Genomic DNA, 25,409 nt, shown 5'->3' with positions numbered 1-25,409 from the left:
CCTGAGCTCTCAGTCCCTGGAACACTCAGAGTTCTCCTCTCACCCCCCTTGATGGGCTCTGGAGGAGGCTGAGGCAAACATCACCATCACCATCACCACCAGCACCAGCACCACCATCACCAGCACCACCATCACTATCACCACCACCACTGTGCAGCTGCCTTGGAACACCAGCATCTCCCCTGGCTTCTCCTGACCTGTCCCAGAGGCAACCAGCTCACCTGAACCCTGAACCCACCCTGCAATTCCAGCTCTCTGCAAGCTCTGATCAAGCAGCTCAGGAGAGCAGGCTTGACAACAGGCACCTCAAGGAAGAGCCTTGGTTTGGAGGGAACAGGGCTCCTGAGGTACCAGCTGCTTATTGTCCCCTAATTGGATTACCTAAACCCCCCAGGCAGCTGGAGGTGACCAGCTCAGGCACTGCTGCCAGCTCCAGGAGGCAGAGGTGGAGCAGTGTGACAGCCAGCATGCCAACACAAGCCACTCCTCTGCATAAAGCCTTCTTCTTCCTCCCAAGGTGTCCTCTCCTGACCTTCTCCAGGCTTGTTTTATTCTCTCCAAGCTATTCTTGGAAGCCACCAGCCGTTGCAAACATGGAAGTGAAAGGAAAAACTCAGTATTCGCTGGCAGTGAGGCAACCACAGGATGCCCAGAGATCTGCTCCTGCTGTGGGTCTAAAGAGAATGACCCCAGAGAAAGAATAAATCAGGATCATCCAACAGGAGAACACAGTTTTCAACTTGGACCTTCCAAGATCGAGGGCAAAGGAAGGACAAGGGCAGGGAAGCCAGAGGCTGATGCCTAGGAGCTGCCTGCTCTTCCAGCAGCCTGCAAGGACAGTGCTGCCAAGCAGAGGCAGAGCAGCTCAGGATGGAGAAGCTTCAGCAGGGATGGGAGGCTGGTCAGGAGACCTTCCCAGGCAGGCTGACAGCCCTGGATGTGTGGCTGCTTCCAGCCAGATGAACACCCAGGGCAAGAGTTGTCCCAGGGCAGGGTCCTGGGTCCCCCTCCATGTTGTCACAAGGGTGACAAAACCTGCCCTACCACCCAAATAACCCAGAAGGGCTTGAGGTCATACTGCAACTACACTGGTCCATGAAGAGCAAGAGACAGAAAGAAAAAGAAATAAAAGAGTAACACCTTCTGAGGAGAACAGGTCACGGTTTGGATTGAGAGCACCCAGGACCTCTGCTTTCCTCTGAGGTGGGGACCTCTCTGCTCAGCAAGAGCCTCCTGAGCCCCAGGAGAGGAGTCCCCTGCCCATCGCTGCCCATTGCACCATTCCAACCAGCAGGGAAAGCAGCAGAACTGAAAATTCAGGGCTGGGAAGTTCCTGAAGGTATAGAGCAGTTTGTCCACAGCCTTTCTGCCTTGAAAACAGGGGCATGCAATGCTCTCCTTGATCTCTGCCAAGCCAGGGATGGAAGCAAGAGCTCAGGTCCCTGCCCCAAGCACCTGCTCTGAGCTGGCTTCAGCCTGTCCCACTTCTTACACACACAAATAAATGAAACCAGGAATAGGCTCTTCCTACAAAGGCCCAGGCCAGGCTTCCAGGTGGGACAGCCCCTAACAAAAGCCTGTCCCCCTGCTGCCAGGGCAACCAAAGCTGCTCCCTTCCCAGCTCCTGTCACCAAAACCTGATGGATTATTCCCCTGCTCCTGCCCAGCTCTGCTGGGGAACGCTTCCAGCCATGGCTACAGCTTCACAAACTTGATCAAGACAGGAGCCTCAGTCAATCAGCACCAGAACTGGGGAGCTGAGGTGATTTCTCAGGCCAGCTTGGACAGGCACAGAGTACAAGGGCTCCATTGTGCGAAGTTCATCAGCAGGACACGGGCTAATTAATGAAGCAGCTTTTTGGAACCGCTTTGGTTTCCACTACAAACAGTCAGGCATCAGCTACACTGAATGTTCAAAACTCTAGAGCCCACTTCCAAACTGGATTTATTCACAGATGTCACTATGAGCACCACTGGAACATCTATTTTTATAGCCAGTTCTACACAAGTCTGTTATCTGCAGGGGCCAGAGATGCCTCAGCAGGAGGGGAACTGAGACTGTTCTGCACTGCTGAGCTCTGGGAAGCTGGCTGCAACATTCAGACCACCTCCTGTCTACAAGACCCCAGCTATAACCTGATTAAAAATATAAGCTACAGCATTCTTTCCAATGAACAAAAGCCATTTTACAACCCTACTCTTCCCCCAGGTGCACATATAGAAGACAACAGGTATTTTGCAAAGCCAAGCAATCAATACAGATTGCTCTGAGTGTCACCCACGTCAATGCAAAACCTGTTGCCCCCCTTCTCTTTCACATCAAAGCACATTTATTTATATAAATAGATTTTAAAAAATATTTATTTACTCTAAACTGACTTTTCTACAAAGAAGTCACATTTCTACATTTTCACCCTGTGCTGCTGTGTCCCTTGCAGGCAGAGCTGTCCCAGAGAAGGCAGCAGCCACCCATCACTGGATGGTGACCATTCTCAGCTGCCAGCACTACTGCCTTACCCAAACAGTTTTCTAAAGGAACTCATCTGCATTCAGAATGACCACAGGACTAGAGAATGCTGAAAGGCACAAAAAAAAGAAAATTAAAAAAGATTCTCCAAAAGAAACAGTCAAGCTTTGAGAAGAACCCACTTTTGGAATCGAGACAAAAGTTTTTAGAAATGTGCACAGAGCCCTTATTCAGACACCAGTTTCCTAAGAGCTGAACTCAGCTCCCTCTCAGCCTGCAGCTCTGGGAAGGATGAGAACACACACATCCCGTGGGATGGGACTGCAGACCTGCCCCAGCCTGAGAAACTGATCACATTCAAGGAGAGCTGGAGCTAAAGGCCAACTTTACCTTTGTTACTCATCTCCCTTTTGCACAAGGTAAGGCCATAGGATGCTAAGGCAGGGACACATCCCCCGAATGCTCCCAACAGCCCCCCTGATGTGCTGCAGGACCTGAGCTCCTGCCTCCAACCCCTAAGACCCTTCTCAGCAGGAAGAGGATCCAAAATACATCAAGATCTGGATCTTTCCCTTCCTTTCTCCTGGATACCAGCAAGATGCCATGTACGTGGTGCCTCTTGCTTCAGGCCTCCCAAGAGTTCATCCTGCTGGTTTTGAGGCTTAAAAAGAGGAGGGTCCAGTCCCAGGGCTTGGAAATCCTCTACTCACCTTTGTCACCTTCATGGCACAGAGCCCCTCTCCCCAGCACCCAGCTCCCAGCCATACCCATCCCCAGGAGAGCTGCCACTCTGAAGCTTACCTGGTCCTTCTCAGGCTTGTCAGAGATGTCATTCAGACTGGTGGAAGTCAGATTTCTGTGGGCCATGGCTGGGCTGCCTGGAAGAACAACGTCAACACCAATTAAAGCACAGGTTTTGACCCTTCAGAACACAGAGGCTCAGGCTAAGCAACACCTTTCCCTCCACAGGGAGGCTGATGGGGAATTTCAGAGCCTGAGAAGGCTGTTTTGTGGGGCTCTACGTGGCACATGGGATGTGAAGGTGCTAATGCTTCATCATCTCTGACCCCCACCTCTCTCTTTAGGAGAGGAAAAGAGAATCTGAGGACTTTCCACACCCCCTGCCTGTGGGACAGAAAGCAAAGCAGCACAGAGCTGCTCTCACTGCTGCTGCTGCTGGGTCACCCAGGACCCGGTGAGAAGCCAGGGGGCTGACCCTGTCACTGTCACTCTGACCTGCCCATCTTAGCCCTCCTACCTCCTCAGCATCCCAGTTTTGCCAGGCAGCTCACACAGCTCTTGGGGCTTCAGAACAGCCAACAATAAAACTCCACCTTTCTCCAAGTGAGGTCACTGACAAAGCTGAGGAACCTTCGGTGTTTGATGGATTAAAACAAAACCTGCACCCCACTGACATGCTAAAAGCCACCAGCTCCTGATACCAGGTAACCCAGAGAGATGAAGGAACCCCCAGAGACAAAGCAGCTCACCTCTATGCCTTTTTCCAAAGCCCAACTACCCATCTGCAGACCTGACCCATCTGCTGGCTCCCCGATGGATCCCTGATCCCACTGACTCCTCTGCTCTCAGAGACAAGCAGAACATATGGAAATAGCTCTAAAGAACTTGGAATAAAGCTCCAGGGTTTCAGAATTCCCTTCTACAATCCCACTACTGGCATATTTTGTTAAGTGGAAGAAATCCAGAAATAGCCATAATAGTACAAGAAGAAAAATAATTTACTTTAAAAAAATTAAAGAAAAAAGACTTCTGGGATGGAAGCAGCATCATAAACCAGGGTCAGTATGCATTTCTTTAATTGTTCTGGAATTTTCCCAGCCCTTCTCACCCATGCTCAGAGCAAGCATGGGAGCTGCTATCACAGAGGTTTGGACCATGAACGTAACAAGAAAGACAAAAAATACTCAAAAAGGAATGGCCCTGAGGCATTTCCCAACTCAGCTGTATTTCGAGACAATATTGATTAAACTTATAGTTTGATATTCATACCAAAAAGAAAGCCCAAGTTTTCAGTTTCATCATCTCACACTGCAATCAAGGTCTATAACAAATCAAGCAAAAAAGAAATCATAGCAAAAGAAAAAAAAAAAAAAGACTTCTAAGAAAAAGATCTGGACTTCTAGAGCTGGGTTTTCTTTACAAGATATTCAGTGTATGTGGAGACAGACTGAAAGCAATTTTTTTCCTTAGGAGTCACTGCAGGGTGGTATTGGCACACCCAGGAAGGTCAGCACAGCACAGATCCAGCCCAGTTAGATAAATCAGATATCAGAAAAGGGGATCTCCAGCTTTTCCTCTTCCTGCAGTCACAGTGAGCCAGAGGTGAGATCCCCCCTATCTCTACAAACAGGGTTACTCAGAGTGGGAAATGCTTGGTTCAATCTACACATATTAGTAACCATTCTCCTCATTAATTATTAGCAAGCCAGACTTAGAAACGTCTGCACATTTTGATGGAGTGTGTGATATGAATCTGTAGGTAGGAGATAAACACAACAGGAAAAACAGGATCAAAAGTGCTGAGGTGTGTTGTGTCACACACAGGCTGCAGGCAGCACTGTGTTCACAACACCTCCTCTGACAGGAATCCTGAATAAACATTCCTGTTGGTAAAAAGCAAAGCTGGGCTCCTCAGAGCACCCCCAAGATAACCCCAGCTTACTGTAACCCTGAAGCCCATTACTGAAACCCAGGGCTCCTTTTTTCTTGCACAGTGCAATGAATCCTCTTTGCAAAGGCTGCACAGACACTGCCACTTCTGGGAATTCTTTGACAAATATATAACTTATCCATAAATTAAAATGATGCAAAGGTACACGTGGCTGCTTTGCACACCTGAGCCCATAAAACCAACTACAGCAGCAGGGGTGTGTGTTCACACTGCTAACTGGGGTCACAGCTCCCTGAGTCACCCCAAAGCTGCTCCCAGCTCCTGCCACCTGAGAGACAGACATGAGACAAGTCTGCAACAGAGTTAAATAGAGCTGGAGACTCCAGCTGAGAAGGAACTAAGTATGGCTTCTGGAAAGCTTTGAGCAAGGGGAGGAAATCCTAACAATGGGGTTTTGTTGTACACAGATGGTTAAAGTGCATCAGATGGAGAGGAACTGCACTGTAAGGCACCTGCTGAAAGCATCTCTTCCTCCTCTGCAGATTGCTTGGGTGGGTTTCCACATTTCTAGGTCCCCTTCTGGAGCAAACAGATTAAAATCAGGGCCCAAATCCTGGAATTTATCTTGACTGCCACCCAAATCTGCTACAGAAAAAGGCTGCTGGAAAGGCAAAATGTGCAATGTTTGCTCCAAAGCCACTCGTCTTGGTGGACACTGTGACCCCAATCTGCACAGCCTCAGCCCTGGCAGACTCAGGTTCCCAATGGTTCTGCACCTTTGAAGACCCAAAGCCAGGGAAGACACATCCAATCCTCATTGTTTTAATGCCTGGATAACAAGCCTGCTGATGGGAGCAACCCTCAGCAGCCTCAGCCCTGTGGAGGTGACAGTGACACACCACAGCCTCAGCCTCTGGGCTGAGCCTCACAATGCCACTCCCGAGAACCACCCGAAAGAGGGGTAAAAAACAGCCTTAAAAACTGGGCAGTCCTGGGGCAAGCAGCTCCTCTGAATCCAGTGGCAATGTGGGAGCAGAAGGGAGCAAGAAGCCTCTCACCCCTCTGCACCCCGAACAAAGCAGTGGAGTGAAATGCTCCTGCTGCTGAGGCCCCAGCCAAAGGCTTTGGCACACACTGCTCACCCTTACAGGGTTTGGGACCAACCATCCCCTGATCCTGGCCCAATTCCCACCCCGCTCCCTCTGGCACTGATGGGAGACGGAAGGAGGGCGTTACCTCCATGCTGTTAACTCCTGCTCCGAGGCTGGATGGTCACCTTTCCCAGGGAAAATCCCAAAATTCAGATTTCTGTAGAATGCTGTGTCCTGTTAAGGAACAGCTCTGTGCCACCAGCACCTCCTCTGTCACCAGCCAGGGCCCTGCTCAGTAATGGCAATGAGGAAAGCCCAGCTCATCACTGAGACACAAAGCTGTGTGTGACAAAGGAAGAGCATTTCTGTACCTAATTTCAATGGGAATTAAAATATTGAGGGAATTGGTTGCTGGGAGGGTGCTGAGCCCCTGTCCCAGGTTGCCCAGGGAAGCTGTGGCTGCCCCATCCCTGGCAGTGTCCAAGTCCAGGCTGGATGGGGCTGGGGGGAGGTGTCCCTGCCCATGCAGTGTGCTGGAAATAGATGAAGTTTGAAACCTCTTCCAACCCAAACCAGTCTGGGATTCTGTGCTTTAAACTGGTTGCATTAATAACGCTGTGTTTGTGGCAATATTCACAAAGTCCTTTTAAGAGTCAAAGGCTACTTTGAGAGATGAAAGCCACAGCAGCAGCTGGCTTAGGAGGCACCCACCACCTGCACTGCTGGCTGACCTACCTGCTTCATCCCAGAGGAAGGAAAAAAACAGAAAAAGAGCAAACCAGAGTGAAACAGAGCAGTGAGAGAGGTTAACAGAGCCAGGCAGAGCGGCAGCCATGCCCCAGGAACCCGCCCTCCTCCCGCTGTTAATGCAGCAGCAAGCGTTAGGAGCCGGGCTGGGAGAGGGGGGGATCATCCTCCTCACCCCTCCTTTCCTTCCTCTTCCTCACCCCCCGGCCCGGCCCGGCCCAGCCCAGCCCAGCCCAGCCCAGCCCCCACTTACTGAGCCAGCCCAGGCTGGGGCTGCGGGGCACTCGCGGGTCCTCGTCCAGCGTGCGGGTGGCCAGGCAGGGCACTGAGCTCTCCAGAGGGCTGCGGGCTGCGGCCGTGCAAGCAGGAGACAGCAGCAGCAGCAGAGAGGAGGAACAGAGCAGAGTTGAAAAGTCGAAAGAAAAACAACCCCCGATAAAAGAAAAAAAGAAAAAAAAGGTGGCAAGAAAGAAGCGTTGCAGAAGCGAGGCGGGGACGGAGCCTTTGAGCGGGTGCAGTCACACACACGGGCACCTTTCTGCATCCTGCGGTGACCAAAGGGGGAAGCCCACTCATCTGGAGCACACCTCCTCCACAGCTTCACCTTCCAGGGTTCGGTTGGCAGGTCTGGAGACAGCTTTCCACCCCGGCAATCTAAAATTCAGGCATCTTAGAAGCGGGGCTCAAGGAGCTGAGGGAGGCAGCGCTGTGCCCAGCAGCCCCGGGCTGGGGGGGTCAGTGGGAACAGCAGCCACACGGGGCTTGGGAACAAACCCCAGCCCTGGAGGAGCCGGCCCTGAGCATCCTCAGCATGCACATCCCCGGGGACACCAGGCTGGGCTTGGGAAGGCACACCTTGGTCTGCAATGCTTCAGCCACTGCAAACAGCCAGACATCCCTGGGGCTTTTCAGGCACCCCTTGAAAACATCACATTTCTGACTACACCTGCTCTCTCCTGCTTGTTCCTCTGACACCATCACCCAGCTCTGGGGATGCAGTTTGTACGGAAAACACTTCACTGAATGAAGCTGAACTCAGCACAGGCTAAAAACCTGAGAGAAATGTTTTCACCTAACCTTCTCTCAGAGCATCCCCAACGTGTTGCTGACAGCTTCAGTTTATTTTAACTCAACTGTTTCCAAACTACACTGCCAGCAGGTCACCTTCAGGAGGTGTCTGGGCACCACTCAGGTGGTGATGGGGAACGTGCCCTTACTGCTGGTGCTTGGACACTCAGGTGTCAGCACACCACAGCTCTCTGCAGCCTCTCCCACTTTGGCTTTACTACAACTCAACCTCTTCTCTTCCAGGCTGTTGCCACTGGCTCTCCCAGGTGTGAAAATGTACAACACTTGGGCTGGCAGGAATTCTGAAACCCAAATGTCACCACTGGAGCACTGGGAAGCCCTGACAGGACAGTCCCCAGGCACCTGCAGAAGGAAGGTGACCACAGGTCTCATCTTGCAGAGTTACAGCTCAGGTGGAGCAGCTGGGCTAGAGCTGTGGGAGGGCCACTAGCCCATCCAGTAGTTATCACAGGGCTTCAGCTCAAGGGCTGCACGCTGCCCCAGGAAAGGACACCAAGACCTCAGGAGAGCCAGGCCACAAAACAAGGGGCACACAAGAACTGTCCAAAAAAACCTCTGCAGGAGTTCAACTGAAGTGTAAAATCGTGGTGTGCTCAGTGAACATTTGTACAGCTCAACCTCCTGCCAATCCCAGCAACAAAAAGCTTGGTGGCTTTGTAAGCAACCCTGAGTCCTTGGTGCAGCCTCATCTGCTCAGCTTTTTGGTAACCATCATCTTCCTGCTGACCCGACAGCAGAGCAGAGCTCAGATTTATCCCATCACACAAGAAATTATCATCTTCCACCTGATTTCTTTCCCAAGAGTAGAAGTGTTTCTGAGAACACCTCCTCCTCCTCCTCCCAAACACAAATCAGTGGGATGCTGGAGTGCAGGAAAGGCATTCAGCACACACCTCTGCTCTTCCAAAGCTCCCTCTTTCTGCCAAATCTGACTGCTACAGAGTTTTATCTTCAAAAAGGCTGTAAAAGGAAAGGACAGGGGGGAGGATGACTCTGCTACCAGGTACCAGGGAGCTATGGTCAGCCCAGGGAAGTTTCATACAGAAATTCTCAGTAATACAGAACAGAGTGAAAATACACTCACTTCCACAGGCAAAAATATTTATACCTTCAGCTTAGTTGCCTTTTTCCTGCTTTACACATAAATAGTATCTTAGGACATCTTTGGAAGTTTTAACTGTGATTCAGCATAATACTAGGACAGGAGCTCCTAAAAGCTACCAAGAAATTGGAGACTCCCTGGTCACAAGGAGTCACCTGGACAGGACAAGGGGCAATGGGCACAAGGTGCTCCTGGGGAGATTCCCATGGGACACAAGAGGGAAATTTTTCCCCATGAGGACAGTCAGACCTTGGAATGGTCTCCCAGGGGAAGGGGGGGATTCCCCCACTTTGGAAAGTTTGAAGTCTCAGCTCTCTGGGGTGCTGAGAGATCTCAGATAAACAATAATATCAGAAGGGTTGGAGCAGGGGATCCTTGAGGTCCCTTCCACCCTGGCACTCTGGGATTCTGGGATTCTTACCATGAAGCTAAGAAAGACAGAGATTTTAGGACTTTCAAGACTTAAATATTTAAAAGCTCTGAAATAAGTGAGAGACAAGCTCCTCAGTACCTTTGGGAACCATGGCCCAGGGTGATTTCCAGATTTCAGACCTAACAAACACTCTTGAAGACATTTATCAGTATTTAATTGGTGTTTTAAGCTTAATTGCTCTGAAAAAAAAATAAAGGAAAATTGTGGGCAGACTCCATGTTAATGACATTTTGCTGAAGTGTTTCCTAGATAAATGTCTTTGAAAGTAATTTAGCACAATTTGGTACCTCTCAAAACCAGAGGCTGCACATGGATTGGGGTTGCCCAGGGAGGGGCTGGAAGTCTCAGGGTATTTTCACTCTCACCTACAGCAGGGCCTGGTTCAGCTTCATCAGAGATCATTTCATTAATGACCCTTAATGAACACGCTCTAACGATGCCTATGAAATGCACAGGGTGCTTTGCAATTCCCACTGCTGGGTTTTATGAGAAAACCAGGGAGAAGTTCCCCATCTTAGCCAGAGCAGTCACTGCCAGCTGAGCAGCTTCCCAACCACCCCAGCCCAGGAAGCTGCTGGGTGGGGGTGAGGAGTGAGCCATGCACAGAGGAGCTGCTGCTCCTGGCACCATGAATATTGGATGAAATGTTCCCAGAAGCTGAAATGAAAGGCAGACACTGAAAGGAAACACCTATTTGGAAAGAAACTCGAGGGAAATTCATGAGTGCTCAGGGCTGCTGGCACTTTCATTATTGTGATTAGCTGTGTTCAGAGAAAGCTCCTGTTGGCCTCATTAAAGTTTTATCTGTCTAAAGGACAAATTCTGCCTTTAGAGGCACAGGAGAGGCACTCACTGAACTCCAGGGAGGGTGGTATAACTCGCTCCAATACATTCTGGAGTTACTTTTTCATTAAATAATAAATACCAGTAACAGCTACTCATGAAGTACTTCTCTTTCTATGTGAGCCTTTCCCTCCTTAAGTCTCACAGCACTGGCACTGCCATGGAACACGATGCATTCTGCATTCTCACCAGACATAAAGAGCCCGGGACAAGGCTCCATGGAAAGACTGAAGGTCAGCCAGGGGGCTAAGCAGAGCCAGGGCAAAATTCCTGGAGAATCACTGCAGCTGAGACAAGAGCAGCACAGCCCCTTCGGAGATGAAGAAGAAATGGGTGAGAACCAAAGTCACCTCAGGTCGAGCAGAGGATGTTCTGAGCAGGGAAAAACAAGGGAGTGGAGTGAGGACTGAACCCCCTTTGCAGGACCCATCCTCCCAGGATAAGCAGGCTAAGGCTGTCCCCTCAGCCAGCCCAGGGAGCAGGGCTTGCTGTCCCAAGAGGAGTTACTCATGCACTCTGCATCCTTCACCTTCAGATCCCCCAAGTTTTAATTTGCATTTAACCCCCTGAGGTTTTCCTGGCACCCAAAGGTAAGACTTTAACTGTGAAATGGAAGAAATTGGCATTCAAGCTGCTACCAGCACGGGGTGCAGCAAAAATTGCTGCAGCACAGAGGTGGGAGGTGGATGGAGACTTTTAAGCCCATCAGCTGGGATCTTGCTGTATCCAAAGGGGGCACCGTGCATGGCAAGGCCAGACAGACAATCCAAAAGGTTTCTTTACGTGTCTATGCCTTGGGAACTCCTCAAAACAGGTACTTGGAAAAAAACCCTAGGCTTGATGTGTTCAACCACAGAGGGAAACAGCAGCTCCCTGCCCAAAGACAGAGGCACTCCTGGTGGGGAGAGGTGACCTGGGCAGCATGGGCAGATCTAACTGGGGAATCACAAGGCTGCCAGGGGCCATCCTGCAAACTCCTCTCCATGGCACCAGAACCTGCCTCTGGAGCATCCCCTGCACCACACAGGAGGTGACTGAGGCACCCAAGCAATGAGTTTTAAAGCCCCATCTGGTTAGCCTCCTGTGCAGCATGCTACAGCTCAGCATCCTGCTCCCCAAAGCAACCTGGTCATTTGTCCACACAGAGCAACAGTCCCAGAGGTGCTTGAGTTAAGAGGCAAAAACTGAGGCACCTCCAGATTTTATGCCTGAGGTTAATGGGAAATGATCAGGGGGTCTTGAGGAGCAGGAGTTAAGGCAGAGCTCCTGGACAAGACCTCTCTTGGACCTTGCCAAGCACAGCCCCTCTCTTTGCTCCTGCAGGGATATTCCCTGAGAAGCTGCACACCCAGGACATTCCCTTCATTCCTGGCACTGTCCCTTTGAGTTATTCACTCCATCACCAAGTACACCAAGGCATTCCTGCATGACCAGATGCAGCATCCAGAGTAAACCAGACCCTTCACATGCACACACACACCTGTGGCAAAAGCAAAGGATGACAAAAAAAGTGGGAAATATTAATAATGTATGGTAATAGGTTAGGGAGAAATGTTAGGCTGAGTTTTAGATGCAGAACACAGAAAGCTAGGAGGCCTTGTATGTAGCAAGAAGAATCGAATTTCTTCCCTTGCTTCCATTTCTGGGTATTTTCAAAGACCAACTTTTAGACAAATTTCCAGACTGCAACAGGAGGCAGCTGAGAAGAACTCCAAGATGTGACAATAGGCTTAAATGTCCTCTTTTTTTGCCTACCATTAGTAAAAGAGCCCACAAATCTCCAGGTATGGGTAGGTCCTGCCAAGGCCTCTCCAGCTGCCTGCATCCAGGCACACACACACAGACACCCAGACACCCCCCTGGTCACAGACACCCCCAGAACCAGGCTGCTACCTAGGAGCCTGTTCTACAGAGTCATAACAGACACCACAACGTTAGGATGAATAAAGCAAGATGGAAATCAGCTTTACCCCCACTGGACAATGCTTGTATGGCAATAAAATGCAAGCCAGATGTTCCTATCACATCAGTTCTGACTCAGAAACTGAAGGTGCTCAAACTGCTTCATCTCTGCTCATGAAGATGAAGATGAACCTCTTCTAGGTTGGGGCACGGTGGGAGCTGGTTTGGTAAATAAATCTCTTTCCTGCCGTTGTTCCTCCAGTTTCTCCTCCACACCAGCTGTGGGAGCATCTCCCCTCCTGTGCTTCCTCCCCCTCCTGGCCTGGCCACCCCCTCCCCTCCTCTACCTCAGTCCAGTGAGGATGGGGTTAGAGCCGGGTGCCCGGGGCAGCACGGGTCTCACTATACTACTGGGATTAGGAAAGCATCATCAAGGCAAGGCAAGGCAAGTTAGTTCTGGGTGGTGAGGGCTGGTGGGTGGCTCTAGGAGGGCAGGCTGTAGCCAGTCAGCCTCTGCATTACCATTCTCAGGGTTGGAAAACATCCTACTTGCACTGGAGACGGTCCTGCCGATGTCAGCCAGCGAGCGCAGGTTGGACTTCTTGGTCTGGTGCCGGTGCTTCCTCAGCAGGGTGTAGGTGACCTTGTCCTTCAGCTCTGCTTTCAAAAGCCCCGTCTCGATCTGGTTGTCAACGATCATCTCTGGAACAGGCAAAGAGAGAGGGAGGGGGAGGAGGGGATAATTAATCACAAAGCACCAAAGTGTGCCAAGGGAGAGCGGGGGGAAGCAAAGGGACGATTTCCACCCCGCCTTTTTGAAGGCTTTCCTTCCCATCTCCAAAACCAGAATTCACTGATTTATTTTTAATGAAGATCTCCCTTGGGTATTTGTTTGGAAATGTAATATCAGTGTTTCCATCCAGCAAAACTCATCAGCCACCAACACGGACCTATTGCACTGAGACTCCCTTCTCCTGTTTGCACAGACACCACTGAGCCCGTTTCAAATCAATTGTACCCAGGGTGAGGTCACAGAATCACAGAGTTATCAGTGCTGGAAGGCACCTCTAGAGAACACCTAGCCCAAAAGCTGGTTCTGTTCCAGGAAGGGAATCTGCTCTGTTTTTGTCAAGAAGCTCCAACTACACTGCCAGTTCCAGTACGCTCCCAAAAATACCACAGTAGAACTCCCATCAGGTTCAACAAGGTGTGAGCTCACCTCACAGGCCCCCAGTAAAACCTCATCCAAAGAAAGGGAAAAGTCCTGGAGATGAGTAACTAATTCAATTGCTCACCCTAAGAACTGCACTGAACTGATGGCCACTACAAGAGGCAGAACTTGCTCCAAATGTCACAGGAGGGATTTGGTGGCTTTGCCTTCAACCTGAATCCCCAGGAGAAAGGGCTCCCAGCCACTGCAGGGGCTGCTCCCATCCCATCCCATCCCATCCCATCCCATCCCATCCCATCCCATCCCATCCCCCCTCTCCTCTGTCCCCCAGGAGAAGGCAGATCCAGAAGCAGGCAGATTCATTAGGAGTCTCTGTCGTGCATTCCATCTCACATCAAGTTGTTCCCCTGATCACTTCAGCTAAGGGGCTGTCCCCCAGGGGGAACTGGCAGCTCTTATTTGTCTGCCAGGAGCTTTTAGTTGTGCTAATAATAAAAGTTATGGGAAAGTGGGGGCAGGACATGCATTGCATTTGCTAACTCAGTGAGTCAGAAAGTCATCCCCTGCCTGCTGCCCCAGAACAAATGCTCCTCACATCCCCAGGGAAGGGAGCCTTCTGCCAGCCCAGCTCAGCAAAGGATGCAGGTAGGTAGGGTGCCACAAAATGCTGGGCAAAAGGTTTATTTCTGCAAAGTGCCATTTTTCTGGAAACTTTTGTTGCTCGTGGATTTTTTTTTTTTGTCGTGGATTTTTGGAATCTTTCCTTCAGAACAACACGTCTGTCTTCATCAAGTTTATCCTTCTCCAGCTGGCAAGTTTTAATTCCCTTCCATGCTTCTGATATAACACAAATCACCAGAGAGAGCTCTGATTTTTTCTTTCCTGCGTGTCACTGCTAGACACAACCAAGTGATGATGATGAAGTCATGCCAGAAACCAAGTCTGTAGCTTCTTGGACATCCCTTCTATCTGACTAAAGATCTAGACCAGCAAAAATATTTCCCTCAGAACAGTGTTCCAGTGACAGGCACTGATTTGTAACTTAGTCTCCCAGGAATTAGATTTAATTTGGGTGTTGGAGAAGGATATTGAATGTGACATCTTGTAGGGACTTCAAAAAGAAACCTCGTGTTTGAGGGCTGAAGTTCTGGACCACTGGTATCAGCTGCTGTCTTCTGAAGCACATTCAGCTTCAGCAGAAAACTTCAGAGGCTTTTGGTTGTTCGTGTGGGTTTTTTAAGCTTTGCAAAGCTCTGTGTTTGGACAGGCAGAGACAAAACCCCAGGAAGATAAATGCCACCATAAGCACCAACAAAACCAACCTCAAACTCTGTAGATAAGAGCAGAGGCAGCTTCTGTAATCCCATGTCTTACCAACCAGTGCAACATCTGATATCTGATAATTTCATGCCAGGACAATTTTGAGCCAGCTCTCGTGGGGTTTTATTTCATTCTTCTCTTTTACACCCCTTCACACAATGGCTCCTAACCTCAGAGTTTTGGTGAAATGTCCCCCACTGGACGGCTCACACGGAAAAATTCTCTTAGTGTGTCCTCTCACGCCATCAGAACCTGCTACAGCTCTCAGCAATGTCACCAAGTGTCATCCCAGGCCACGGCTATTTTGACTGCAGAAAAAATGCCATCTCATTCAGCAGAGTGACACATCAGCTGGTCCTGCTCCTCGCTCTCCTCTGCTGGAGGGGAGCACCCCAACCCAAACAGAACCCCCATGCCTTCAGCAGCCCACCCTGCCACCTCCTGCCCTGAAGCTGGGGGCCAGCACCCTGCACAAAGCAGGAGCAAAGCAGAGAGAGGGAACCTGGCAGTGAACAGAAGCTAAGTCAGTGTATGCTGCTCTGTTCCCACAGTGAGCATCTAACAAGTTCTTTGCTCCAAATGGTTCCCCCAGGAAGGTTGGAGTGAGGTGGAGCTGGGTTCTTCTCCCAAATAAGACACAACAAGAGAACACAACCTAGGGGAGGTTTAGATTGGTTCCTATTTCTCCTGGAGAGGGTTGTCAGGCCCTGGCCCAGGCTGCCCAGGTGAAGTCCTCATCTCTGGAGGGACCCAAAAGCCTCCCAGATGTGGTGCTGAGGGACACGGGGCCAGAGGTGCCCTTGGCAGTGCTGCATTAATAGTTGGACTCGATGGTCTTACAGGTCTTTTCCAACCAAACTGATTCTGTGATTCTATGGAATCACCAAAAAACAGCTCAAGGTAAGCACTAAGTATCACCAAAGCTTTCACTTTTTTTCTCAGACTGAGAACTACTCCTCTCATTTATCAGTCCTCCTTCTCCATGTACTTTGTTTTCCATTGCTGTTCCTTGGAGGATTATTTCTTTAATTTCCTCCCTTATTGAAAGAGCAGTGCTTTTGCACTAAACCCGTCACTGACAGCCTCATCAGGGTTAATTAATATTTGCAGAGAAGAGCTGAGGGAAAGAGCCAAAGCAGTTTTACTTACCCACCACCTGTGGGAGAGAAGTGACCTCTATATCCAGCATGATGGAGCCTTTCTCTATACACGTCCTTAGCTCAAACAAGCTGTGCAGGGACAAGGTGGCCACGTGAGGTTTGCTCCATCTCTCCCCACCTTGTTCTACCTTCTCCTCAAACTTGATCCACCTAGGAGAGGGCAGAGCAACGGGACAGTGTGAAAGCTGCTGGCTCTGGGCAGACACACATCTCAAGGCATACTGAAAGTTCAAGCACACACACTTCTTGTTCCCCAAGTCCCCGGGGCCCCAAATCCATGATCAAGGTGCAGAGGCTTAATGACTTGGTACTGCTGAGTGGTGATAATGCTCTGCCTGCTTGTCAGCTCTTGCAAACAGGAGGTAAACCAGGTTATCTTCCCTAGCTTTCCCTGGGACTTGGACTCACACCCTGCTCCAGGGCCCTGAGCTCACAGGCAGCATCAGCAACCCAGCTGAGACCTGGCTGTCCCCTCCCCAGCTGGCACCAAACCAACCACAACTCAGCTGCAGAGGGTCAGGGAACCCAGGCACACCTAAACCACCTCCAGTGAGACAGGCTGGGCCCTGCGGCTCCACACGAGGGAAAAAAATCAGCATTTCTGGAAATAAGGTGACTTGTATTTGAGTGTTCACATGCAGACAATAAAATCTGAAAATTTCACACCACCAAAACTCAGCAGCACCAAATTATGCTGTCCCACCCCCACAGGCTGGTGAGGAGGAGAATGTCCCAACCAAACCTGAAGATGTTCTCAACAGAACAAGAGAGGCACCAGAGGAGCAGACCCAGATGAAGGGGTCTTTCCCTCCTCCCTTGTTTTTTCCCCCCACTCTCTAGCTGCTGATTAATGATTTAGCAAAGTGGGTCTGAAGAAACCAGAAAGCTCATCTCCAGCTGAAGATCAGAGCAAAGGTTAAATAATTTTCTGTGCTATATACTCTTTACACCCCTGGAACAGTGTCCTGGCAGCAGGCAAGCAGGAGGGTCCCTTCCCTCAGCACCAGGCTGCAGCCCAGCCCCAGCTTTCCTATTGCAATAATCTCTAGTTGAGACTTTTTTTTTAACCTAAGCTAGAAGCCTGAATTTGATCTCAAATTAACAAGGTTCTGTTCAGTTCCCAAAATCTGGGTATTGCCCAGGCCATGGAAGGGCCTGGGGCCAGGCTGTGCATTTCCAAGGATGTGCATTGTGTGCGACCCAGATGTGGTGGGCCCTGAAAGAGCACAAAGGCTGCAGGTACAAAGCATGGCATTCAGGCTGATCAATATTGGCTTCCTGTTTACTTTTCTCACTATAATCCACAATACAAACACAACAAAACAAGTTTTCCCTGGCAAACCTGTTTGGACTATCACCTGCTCCATTCAGCCATTCCCAGCATCTCCTCTGCAACCCCCCGTGTCCAGCAGAGCTGTAAATAATGTTCCCCTGAGCAGCAAAGGGTGGCAGAGGGACCCACGGACTTTTATGCCTCTTGGGCTCCAGAAACTACACTGAGGGATCCCACAAGGCTCTCCTGGTACAGGGGACTTGGGAATTCAGGTGCTGGAGTAACACCCTGAGTTCCATCCTGTGCCCAGCACAGTCAGCGTAGGCATCCCGTGAGCACAGCCAGGAGCCAGCTTTTTATTTTTGTTATTACAGCCACAAAAAGGATTGAATAAAATATGTGTTAATGTTATAATATTAACACATGAAGGACTTGGATGCACTGCCTGACAAGAGGGTACAGAAGAAAAAAATAAACAAGTGAAAAATCTGCTCTCCATCCCACAGACCTTCGGCTCCTTTCCTCTGGCATCTCATCATCTTGCTGCTGCCTCTCTGCCTCACAGAATGCCAATCCTGGTCCCCACATGTACTGTACTGAGCCTCACAACAGACTGGTGGCCTCCAGCTGCTGCAGATCTTTTCCTTTCCCTAGTTTGCTGTGTGTCCTGTCAGTACAGCTGAAACACAAGCACTCGTATGCTGCTGCAAGGACCTGGCCATTCACACCGGGCAAATCCATGCCAAGCACTAAAACAGGAACCAGGAGCACCTACTGATCCACAGCTTCAGGTTGCCCTCCAACAAGCAAGAAACCTTCTCTGTTACTGCTCTGTTTCTAGGGCACTTACAGGGCTTTGCTGAGGGTCCCTGTGCACAGGAAGGAGGCTACCCCAAAGCATCCCCTCATTGCCCCCCATCACCCTGTGCTAACACCCAGCAGGGCTGTGCAAGGGACTGGGATGTGCTCAAGCCCTGGTCGTGGCTGAGCTTCCCTTCTGTCAGAAACGTCACCGTGTGCAGGGGGACAGGGACAGCCTGTTCATAGTGGGGCTGTAACACAGACAGCTCCACTCACACCCCTCAGGAATCAGGGTGGTCACCTTCTGGATGCACCTTTTACTCAGCAGCTCAAAGTTCCTGCTAGAAATTTCCAATGGCAAGTGCTAGTTAATTTCTATTGCCCAGACCAGCTATGTGTGGGCTGGTGTAACTTGCTACAAACCCTTTTCACACTCTCTCCTGATGGTTCCACACCACCTCAAGACTCTGAGCTGCAGCTCCTCTGCCCACCGAAGCAGAGAGCCAGACAGCTCCAGCTCCAGCTTGCAGGGTTTGTTGGGTAAGATTCAGTCATCTCAGAAAGATCCTGAGCACTCTGCAAGGTCCCCAGCACGTGAGTCAGGAGGATGGAAGAGGTTTGGGAATTCCCACTGCCTGAGCAGGATGCTCAGAGCATGCCATGTACACAGGGAGCTCTGCAGAGCACTGCCCAGCTCCTCCCAGCACTCCTACCAAGGAGGGGTGAAAACACCAACCAGAAATCATTGTCCAGAGAAGCAGCAATCCTCCTTTTTCCTCTCCAGCCCTCCCTCAGCACGAAGGGAAACAGCAGGGCTTTGGGACCTGTCCCTTCTCAGCAGTGCCATTTGGGGGCTGAAGGGGCAGAGCTCCCCAATAGTCACACTGTGGAGGTGAAAGCAGAGACTGCTCCACAAGAAATAGCACACAAGGGCTGAACTGTGGAAAAGCTCCAGCAAATTGTCACTCAAAACTCTTCCCAGAGACCTACATGGGGACAGGGAAAACCAGAAATTGCTGTAAAAAGCAGAGGTTGATGGTGCAGGTGACAGAATCCAAGTACTGAACTGATGGTAAGAGGGGGGAAGAGCAATAAAGGGAGGAAAGGATGAGCAACAAATAAGCAGTTAAAGAGTAAAAGGTGAGAAGCCTTTCAACAGGCTCTCCAAGTGTCCAAAAAGTAAAAATAAAGAAAGATAAGGGGGTAAAGAGGTAGGTGGTGGGTAAAGAAGATTAAGGTAACCAAACAAGACGGGCTCAATCTGAACACAGTGGGTGCCCTTAGGACTGGAAGGTGGGGAAAGAGCTTAGCCCAGCCACAATAAAGGAAAAGAAAAAGCCCCAGGTTAAGGGGGGGAATGGGACCAGGGAAGGCTGAGCCCCCGTCTGCCCTCCAGCTGGGGGAGCACCTTTTTCTGCTGGGAGGTTTCAGACCTTCACAGCAACCAGACTGCAAGTAGGGGCTTCCCATTCAAGGCAAACCCAAGAAAAATATTTTTACTGTTTAAAAAAAATAAAAACTCTATAAGGCTAGAGGCTAAGCAGCAGCTTTTAGATCACAAATTCAATCCAATGGCTTTTTTTTTTTGGTGGTGTTCAGATGTAATTTGAGTCAAGCAGATCAAAAACACACGCCAATGTTTTTCTATGATTTTTTTGCCCATGGTTTTGGCATGGGTTTTTTGACCAAACCAACAGTAGGATCAAAGAAACGGGCAGAGAACCCAACCAACTCAAAGCAGGCAACTCAATCAAGCATTTAACACGTCTCTTGAATCATTTCCTCAAAAGAAAAATATCTTAGGATTTTTGTTTGGGGTTAGTTGGTTTTTGGGTTTTTTTGCCTGTTTAAAATGAATTTCATCAGTAACTCCCTAGGAGAGGGACACGGTCAAAACTTCCCACCTTGTGGTGTGTGGTGGGGTCAGGCTCAAATCTCCTTTTGGGCAAGAGAATTGGAGAGAGGGAATCTGAACGCTGCCATCCCCCGTCCTGCCGGGCTGCCCCGACCTGCGGGATCCCACGGGGGTCCCGAGCTGCCTCCCTTTTGAGGTAAAGGAAAAACCAACCCACCTGGCAGTTTCCTTCCATTCCATCTCCTGTCCATCGATGGCCAGAAGTTCATCCAGCTCGGTGAAGAGCTGGGGGGGAGCGGGGCTGTCATCTTCCTCTCCGAGGATGAAGCGGATGCGCTCGGCGGCGGGGGAGACTGCAGAGGTGAAAATACTGCGGTTAACAGCCTGGGAGATGAGCAGGGAGGGGAAGCTCCTCTCCTGCCCCTGCTCCCCAAAGCCATTCAGCTGTTTCTCCAGGCTGTCTCTTCCATGGGACATCCTACTCGGTGCGGGCGGCGGGCGGGAGCCAGGGGAAGGCTCTCTCCCAATCTCCCCTTCTTTGCCTCTCACTCGACTTCTTAAAAGTTGAAGCTGGGAGTAAAGTTCAGGAAAACTCGTCTCTTCCTACAGTCCTTAACTATCTTACAGCGAGTTGCAGCCCTTGTAAAAGAAAAAAAAGAGCACTACGGAGCTGAAAATCACCACCCTGGGCGGCGTGTGCCCGAGGACCTCTCGCGCTCTGATCGGCTCGGATCCCTCACCCCTTTTTTATACGACCTACAAACCAGTTTCTTTTGGGGCTTGCTGTGGCAGCATCCCAGAGCTGGCTTTCCCCTCCCTGCCAAGGAGGCTGGGGCTGCCATTGGCCTGCAAGGCAGGCTGGAACCTCCCCAGCCCCACTGCTGGGGCACAGAGGAATATTTAACAGGAAGGTTCTCTCCTCTATAGATGAAGAATGCGACCCAATGCCTTTAGTCAGGCACCGCTGCACCCAGAAAAAACAACTGCCCCCACTGGGGGAAGACAGCCCAGGTAGGCAAAGAGATTCAGTTCAACACAGGCTCTTTTAACAGCTCCAGCAAAGTTCATCTGCATTATTAACTCAAGAAAAATTAGCGGAAAACCCTTCCTGGTTAAGAAACACGAGTGGTTCAAAATTAAAAGCCAAGAACGTCAAGGTCCCCATCCCAAAACCTCAGGGCACCTCCCAAAGGCAGCAGGAGCTCACGCCACAGGAGTCACCTTGCTGAAGGACATCTTGGGGGCTGTGTTTCTGTTCTGATCAGAGCACCTTCAAAGGAAGGTGTGATCCTGTGAGATTTTCAGACACCCCTCCTGCTGAATGTTTATTAGCATTAGAGTTAAACAGCAGACTCTGAACTTTGAACAGTTCTGCTAAAAACTCCTTTCTTTTCAAAAGATAGCTGTCTGTCTCTTGCAAAATGATCAATTACACCACGTGTCCAATCACCACTGATTTGTTCCAGGGTAAACAAAGTCTCCACTTGCAAAGTCAAAAAAGGAACCAGCAAGAAACCATCTCCTTCCCTCCCTTGTTTTTTTAAAAGAAACTTCCATAGATTGTTTCTTCAGCTACTCAGCAAAGGTTGATGCAAATCCATTTTTTTCACCAGTTAAGGTGATGGAGAAATAGAAAATAACAGAAAGAAGATTTCTTTTCTATGGAAGGATATTTGCAGACATAGATGCCCTTTACTGGGCATCTGCCAGGTGGGCAGGAGGGATGAAAGCACCCAGGTGATATCCATCCAGAGGACAGGTAAGCCCAGCACCCACCAGCCTTTTGGCTTTGACCAGTTACAGCCACGTGGCCCTTCTCTCCCAGCCCCAGAGAAGGAAACCTCTGAAGAGGTCTTTGAGCACTGCACGTCCTGCTAAACAGGCTGGAAAGTGATTTCCTTCTCTGGCTTCAATGGGAGCGGGGACGTTTCCACGTTCCTCCTGTCCCCTGGGACAAAGGCCTCAGCAGCACTGCCTTTCAGCACAGACACACAGCCTCATTCAGAAAAGCTGTGCCATCCCTGTGCCATTCCCCACAGCCCTTGCTGGTCCTCAACACAAATAATCCCCTCCAGCCACCTCCCCTCCTGCCCCAAGCCCATCACTCCCTGGCTACCGTTTCAGAGCCCTGGCTGCCCTGCCCAGGCTCTCAGCAGCACCCAAGGCAGAGCCCTGCCACCACGTCCCCCCAGCCACACAGTGCCCACCAGCTGGGAAAATCCCCAAACACCAAAGGTTTTCCCATTTCCCACCAGCCCTCCCACCAGCAAACCCATCACTTCCCACAAACCCAACAAGTTTTCCTTTCATATGCTCCTGAGCAGAGAGAGAAAGACTCCTGAACTGCAGATACAGACATTTAGCTACAGGAAAACACACCTCAGCCCTCCTGGTGATGAGCACTCTCAGGTAACCACTAGTTCCTAGAGAATTTATCTTTTTGCTCAGACCCATTTCTCAGAAGCTGTGAGGTGCATAAGGAGTGTTTGATTATTTGCCTTGGAGGTGACAGATGTACTCTGCACAACAGCTCCAAAACCTGTCAGCAAACACACAGCCTTCTGCCTGGAAATTGCCCTGGCAATTAGAACAGCAATTTGGACTAAAAATCCACCCCTAAAAACACGTTTAAAATGAACATTAGTATAAATAATTAAGATTATCCTATTCTAAAAATGCAATTAGGCCTAACACCCCAGCTCATCTCTATCCAGGCAGCCCCTGGTGCCAGAAGCTTGTGCAGCAATCGATGCACACAGACACGTGGCCCCTCCACAACCCACCACACGGAGAATTAAAAGGTGATGCCTGGCCAAAAGAACCCAAACCACCTTATTGCCTCAGCCTGCAGACTCCCTCTGCCTGTCTTCTCACCTTAACTGCTTTGGATTCCCTAAGTTGGTTGGAGCTGAGCTGCAGCCCACCCCCACTCCAGGCACTGGTGCTTGCCTGGTGGTGGGAAGGGTCTGGGGAACCAAAGGTGGGAGATTCCAGCTCCTGGCTGCTGGTGTCTGAGCTCTGCTCTCATCCTCCTGATGAGGAGTAAGCTCTGCAGGCAGAGTACCCCAAGCACACATTCTCCAGTATTTCCCCCCTCAGTCTGCACTGCTGACCCCCAATACACTTTTACATTCTGCACAGGGTTTCAGTATCACAGCCAGAAAAGCAGAATCTGAACTGAGAGCCTCCTGCAAGCGCCTGCTGCACCAACAGCTGCAACAAGAAGAGGCTGCACAAGGCACCGGCTCCAGCTGAGGGGAAAATTCTCTCTTTTCAGTCATTTTGCAGTGCTTTTATTACACAGGAGTGTTACCCTGACACTTGATCCCATCCCAGGATAATTCCACAACATTTTCCTCACTGAAGTGCATCGTGAGAGCAATCACAGAAAAGTTCCCCTCCAACCCTGGACATACATCCTACACATCACCTTCTTCCTTTCTTTCTTTCTTCCTTCCCTTCTCTCTTTTCTCTGCTGATTTCCTATTAGCTGCATTTAGCACAGATGATAAGGTTCAAAATCCAATTAAGGAATTTGCCAGGTCACAGGTCTCCTCTGGCTGGCTTTACCACATGGGCTTTATTGCAATTTTGTAGGTTAATGGGCCGTTTCTGGGTTGTTTATGTGCTCTCTTTAGCCAGGAGAACAACATATTTTCATCTTAATCTCAGGAGTGAACACTGTGTGCTCAGTGCAGACAGCCAGGTATCAGCCTTAAGGACCAGAGAGCAATTAACCTGGGGGGTGAACCCTGCAGACCCCCCCTGCCTGACCTTTGAGCACCTGCCCCAGCCTTGGCCATCACCTTCCCCTCTACCTAATCCATCCAGTTTAGGAGCTGCTGGAACCAGCACCATTAACACCAGGATCACCTGCTGCTCACTCTGTTGGGTGCTGCCTTCTTTGCCATCTTGCTCAAGAAACAACCTGATGATGGACGGATGAAAAAAAAATGCTAATTCAGGGATTTAGATGGTTAGGATTATAATTTTTTCCCCCTGAATGGGAGAGGAATTAAGGTATTAATTGCAGAGGGTAAAAGGCTCCAATGTCCCACTTAAAGGGAGTTCTTGCCACCCCAAAATGCCACCTCTTACCTCCCCTTCCTCCCGGCTGGTGACAAGCAGTCCATCAGGCAGCTTAGAGAGGACATCCCTTGCAGAGGAGAAGTGACACAGCAGCAGTTCCTCCTGGTTCAGCTCAGGCCATTTAAGAGCACAGTTTATACCCCCAGGGTTCCCAAAGGCACAAGCAATCTCCATCAGCAGTGAGCAACCTCAGGCAGCTGGGGAGAGCCACATCCTGCTCCTGCCCACCCTGCTCCCTGCCTTGGGGACCCTGCCCGGCTCCCAGAGTCACTCCCAGCTCCAGGAGTGCTCTCAGGGAGATGGTTACAGCCCTGGGATTGGGGGAACTGGGGTGTCTTCATGTCCAAGGAGCTCTTCCCCTGCCCACCAGCACGGGTTCCCTCCTGGGGTGCTTTGGGTTTTTTCACTTGCTGCCAGCAGCAACACTTGTGAGCACCCGTGGGACCTGGACCTCAGTCAGCTGCCTCCTCCATTCAACCCCACGGAACACAAAGTTCTCAGGGGCTTTGAAGAGAAGCAGGAGCTACAGAAATCCCCCAAAGACTTGGAGTGGAGCCCTCCCCAGAGCAACACTATCAAGCCAGGCTATTTGTCAAACGTGCTCTCCAAACAGGCTCATTAGAGCAGGCTGGGACTCTGCTCCCCTTGAATTTCTGGGGCTGTCCTCAGTCAGCCAGAACTCAGCTCAGACCCTTCTGCAGCCACAGCAAGCCAGTGAAGTGAAATACTGGTGCAGGCACATTTACCAGATGTAAAGTCATTTTTTTCCCTAGTTTAGCTGACTTGACTTTCAAACCTAATCCCTTAACCAACACAATTTTACCTGTGAGTTCATCTCCACACCAGACCTTCCACAGATTCATTTCCCTTATGATTTATACCTCTGATTAACTGCCACTCATTCTCCTGCCCCTTCCTGCACAGACAAGCCCCCACGTTTGAGTATTTAATAGACACATTCAAGGCACCAGCTGGAAGTAAGTTTCCAGTCAGGAGATTGGATAAGAAAATGAGGGCAGCTTTAGGAAGGAGAGCAGCCCCAAGCCCCAAGCCCTGCCCCAGCTGGGCTCCTAGCAGAGAGCAGCCTGAGCCACCAGCAGGTCACGGGCACTGCAAAAACCCCCTGGAGGGCAGGAGACCAAGCTCCAAAAATGGCAGCTCACTTGGATTTTGGTTCTCCCCTGATACAAGTCCCAGCTGCAGGGCAGGGAGGACACTGCCTGTCCCCTCTGGTCCCCTTACACACCAGGGATGGCAGGGGAAGCAGCAGCAATCTGGAGAGGTGCTGAGAAGGGTTCATTCTGGGAAGCTCCTTGCTCTGCAGCTCCCTGCCTTGACCAAGATCAGCCAGAAATACTTCATGGACTCAGCCTGGCAAGAAATGGTGGGGGGAAAACTGCTGAACCAAGAGCAGAGCTTGAAGGGGAGAATCAG

At 50.3% G+C, this 25,409-nt stretch overlaps 2 protein-coding genes across 9 annotated transcripts in view; one reads left to right on the top strand and one right to left on the bottom strand.

Moving 5' to 3' along the window:
* SLC4A4 (solute carrier family 4 member 4) overlaps positions 1-25,409 on the bottom strand; it is a 183,375-nt gene that overhangs the window by 51,902 nt on the left and 106,064 nt on the right. For 4 of the 8 annotated variants that reach the window (XM_071744182.1, XM_071744185.1, XM_071744184.1 and 1 more), the window contains 5 exons: positions 20,104-20,239; positions 15,947-16,107; positions 12,829-13,008; positions 7,472-7,591; positions 3,269-3,345 (listed from right to left, as the gene is read on the bottom strand). In XM_071744182.1, coding sequence (XP_071600283.1) covers positions 3,269-3,345; positions 7,472-7,591; positions 12,829-13,008; positions 15,947-16,107; positions 20,104-20,239 — 674 coding nt within the window. Of the gene's footprint in view, positions 1-3,268; positions 3,346-7,190; positions 7,287-7,471; positions 7,592-12,828; positions 13,009-15,946; positions 16,108-20,103; positions 20,240-25,409 lie in introns of all 8 variants that reach the window. The other 4 variants (XM_071744186.1, XM_071744188.1, XM_071744189.1 and 1 more) reach the window with 4 other exon arrangements.
* Positions 1-25,409, top strand: part of GC (GC vitamin D binding protein) — a 125,550-nt gene that overhangs the window by 61,584 nt on the left and 38,557 nt on the right. The window lies entirely within an intron of this gene.

Source organism: Heliangelus exortis, chromosome 4 (assembly GCF_036169615.1).
Source record: "Heliangelus exortis chromosome 4, bHelExo1.hap1, whole genome shotgun sequence".
Lineage (NCBI taxonomy): Eukaryota > Metazoa > Chordata > Aves > Apodiformes > Trochilidae > Heliangelus > Heliangelus exortis.
The sequence above is the reverse complement of the archived record's forward strand: the minus strand, read 5'-3'. Positions and strand labels throughout refer to the sequence as shown.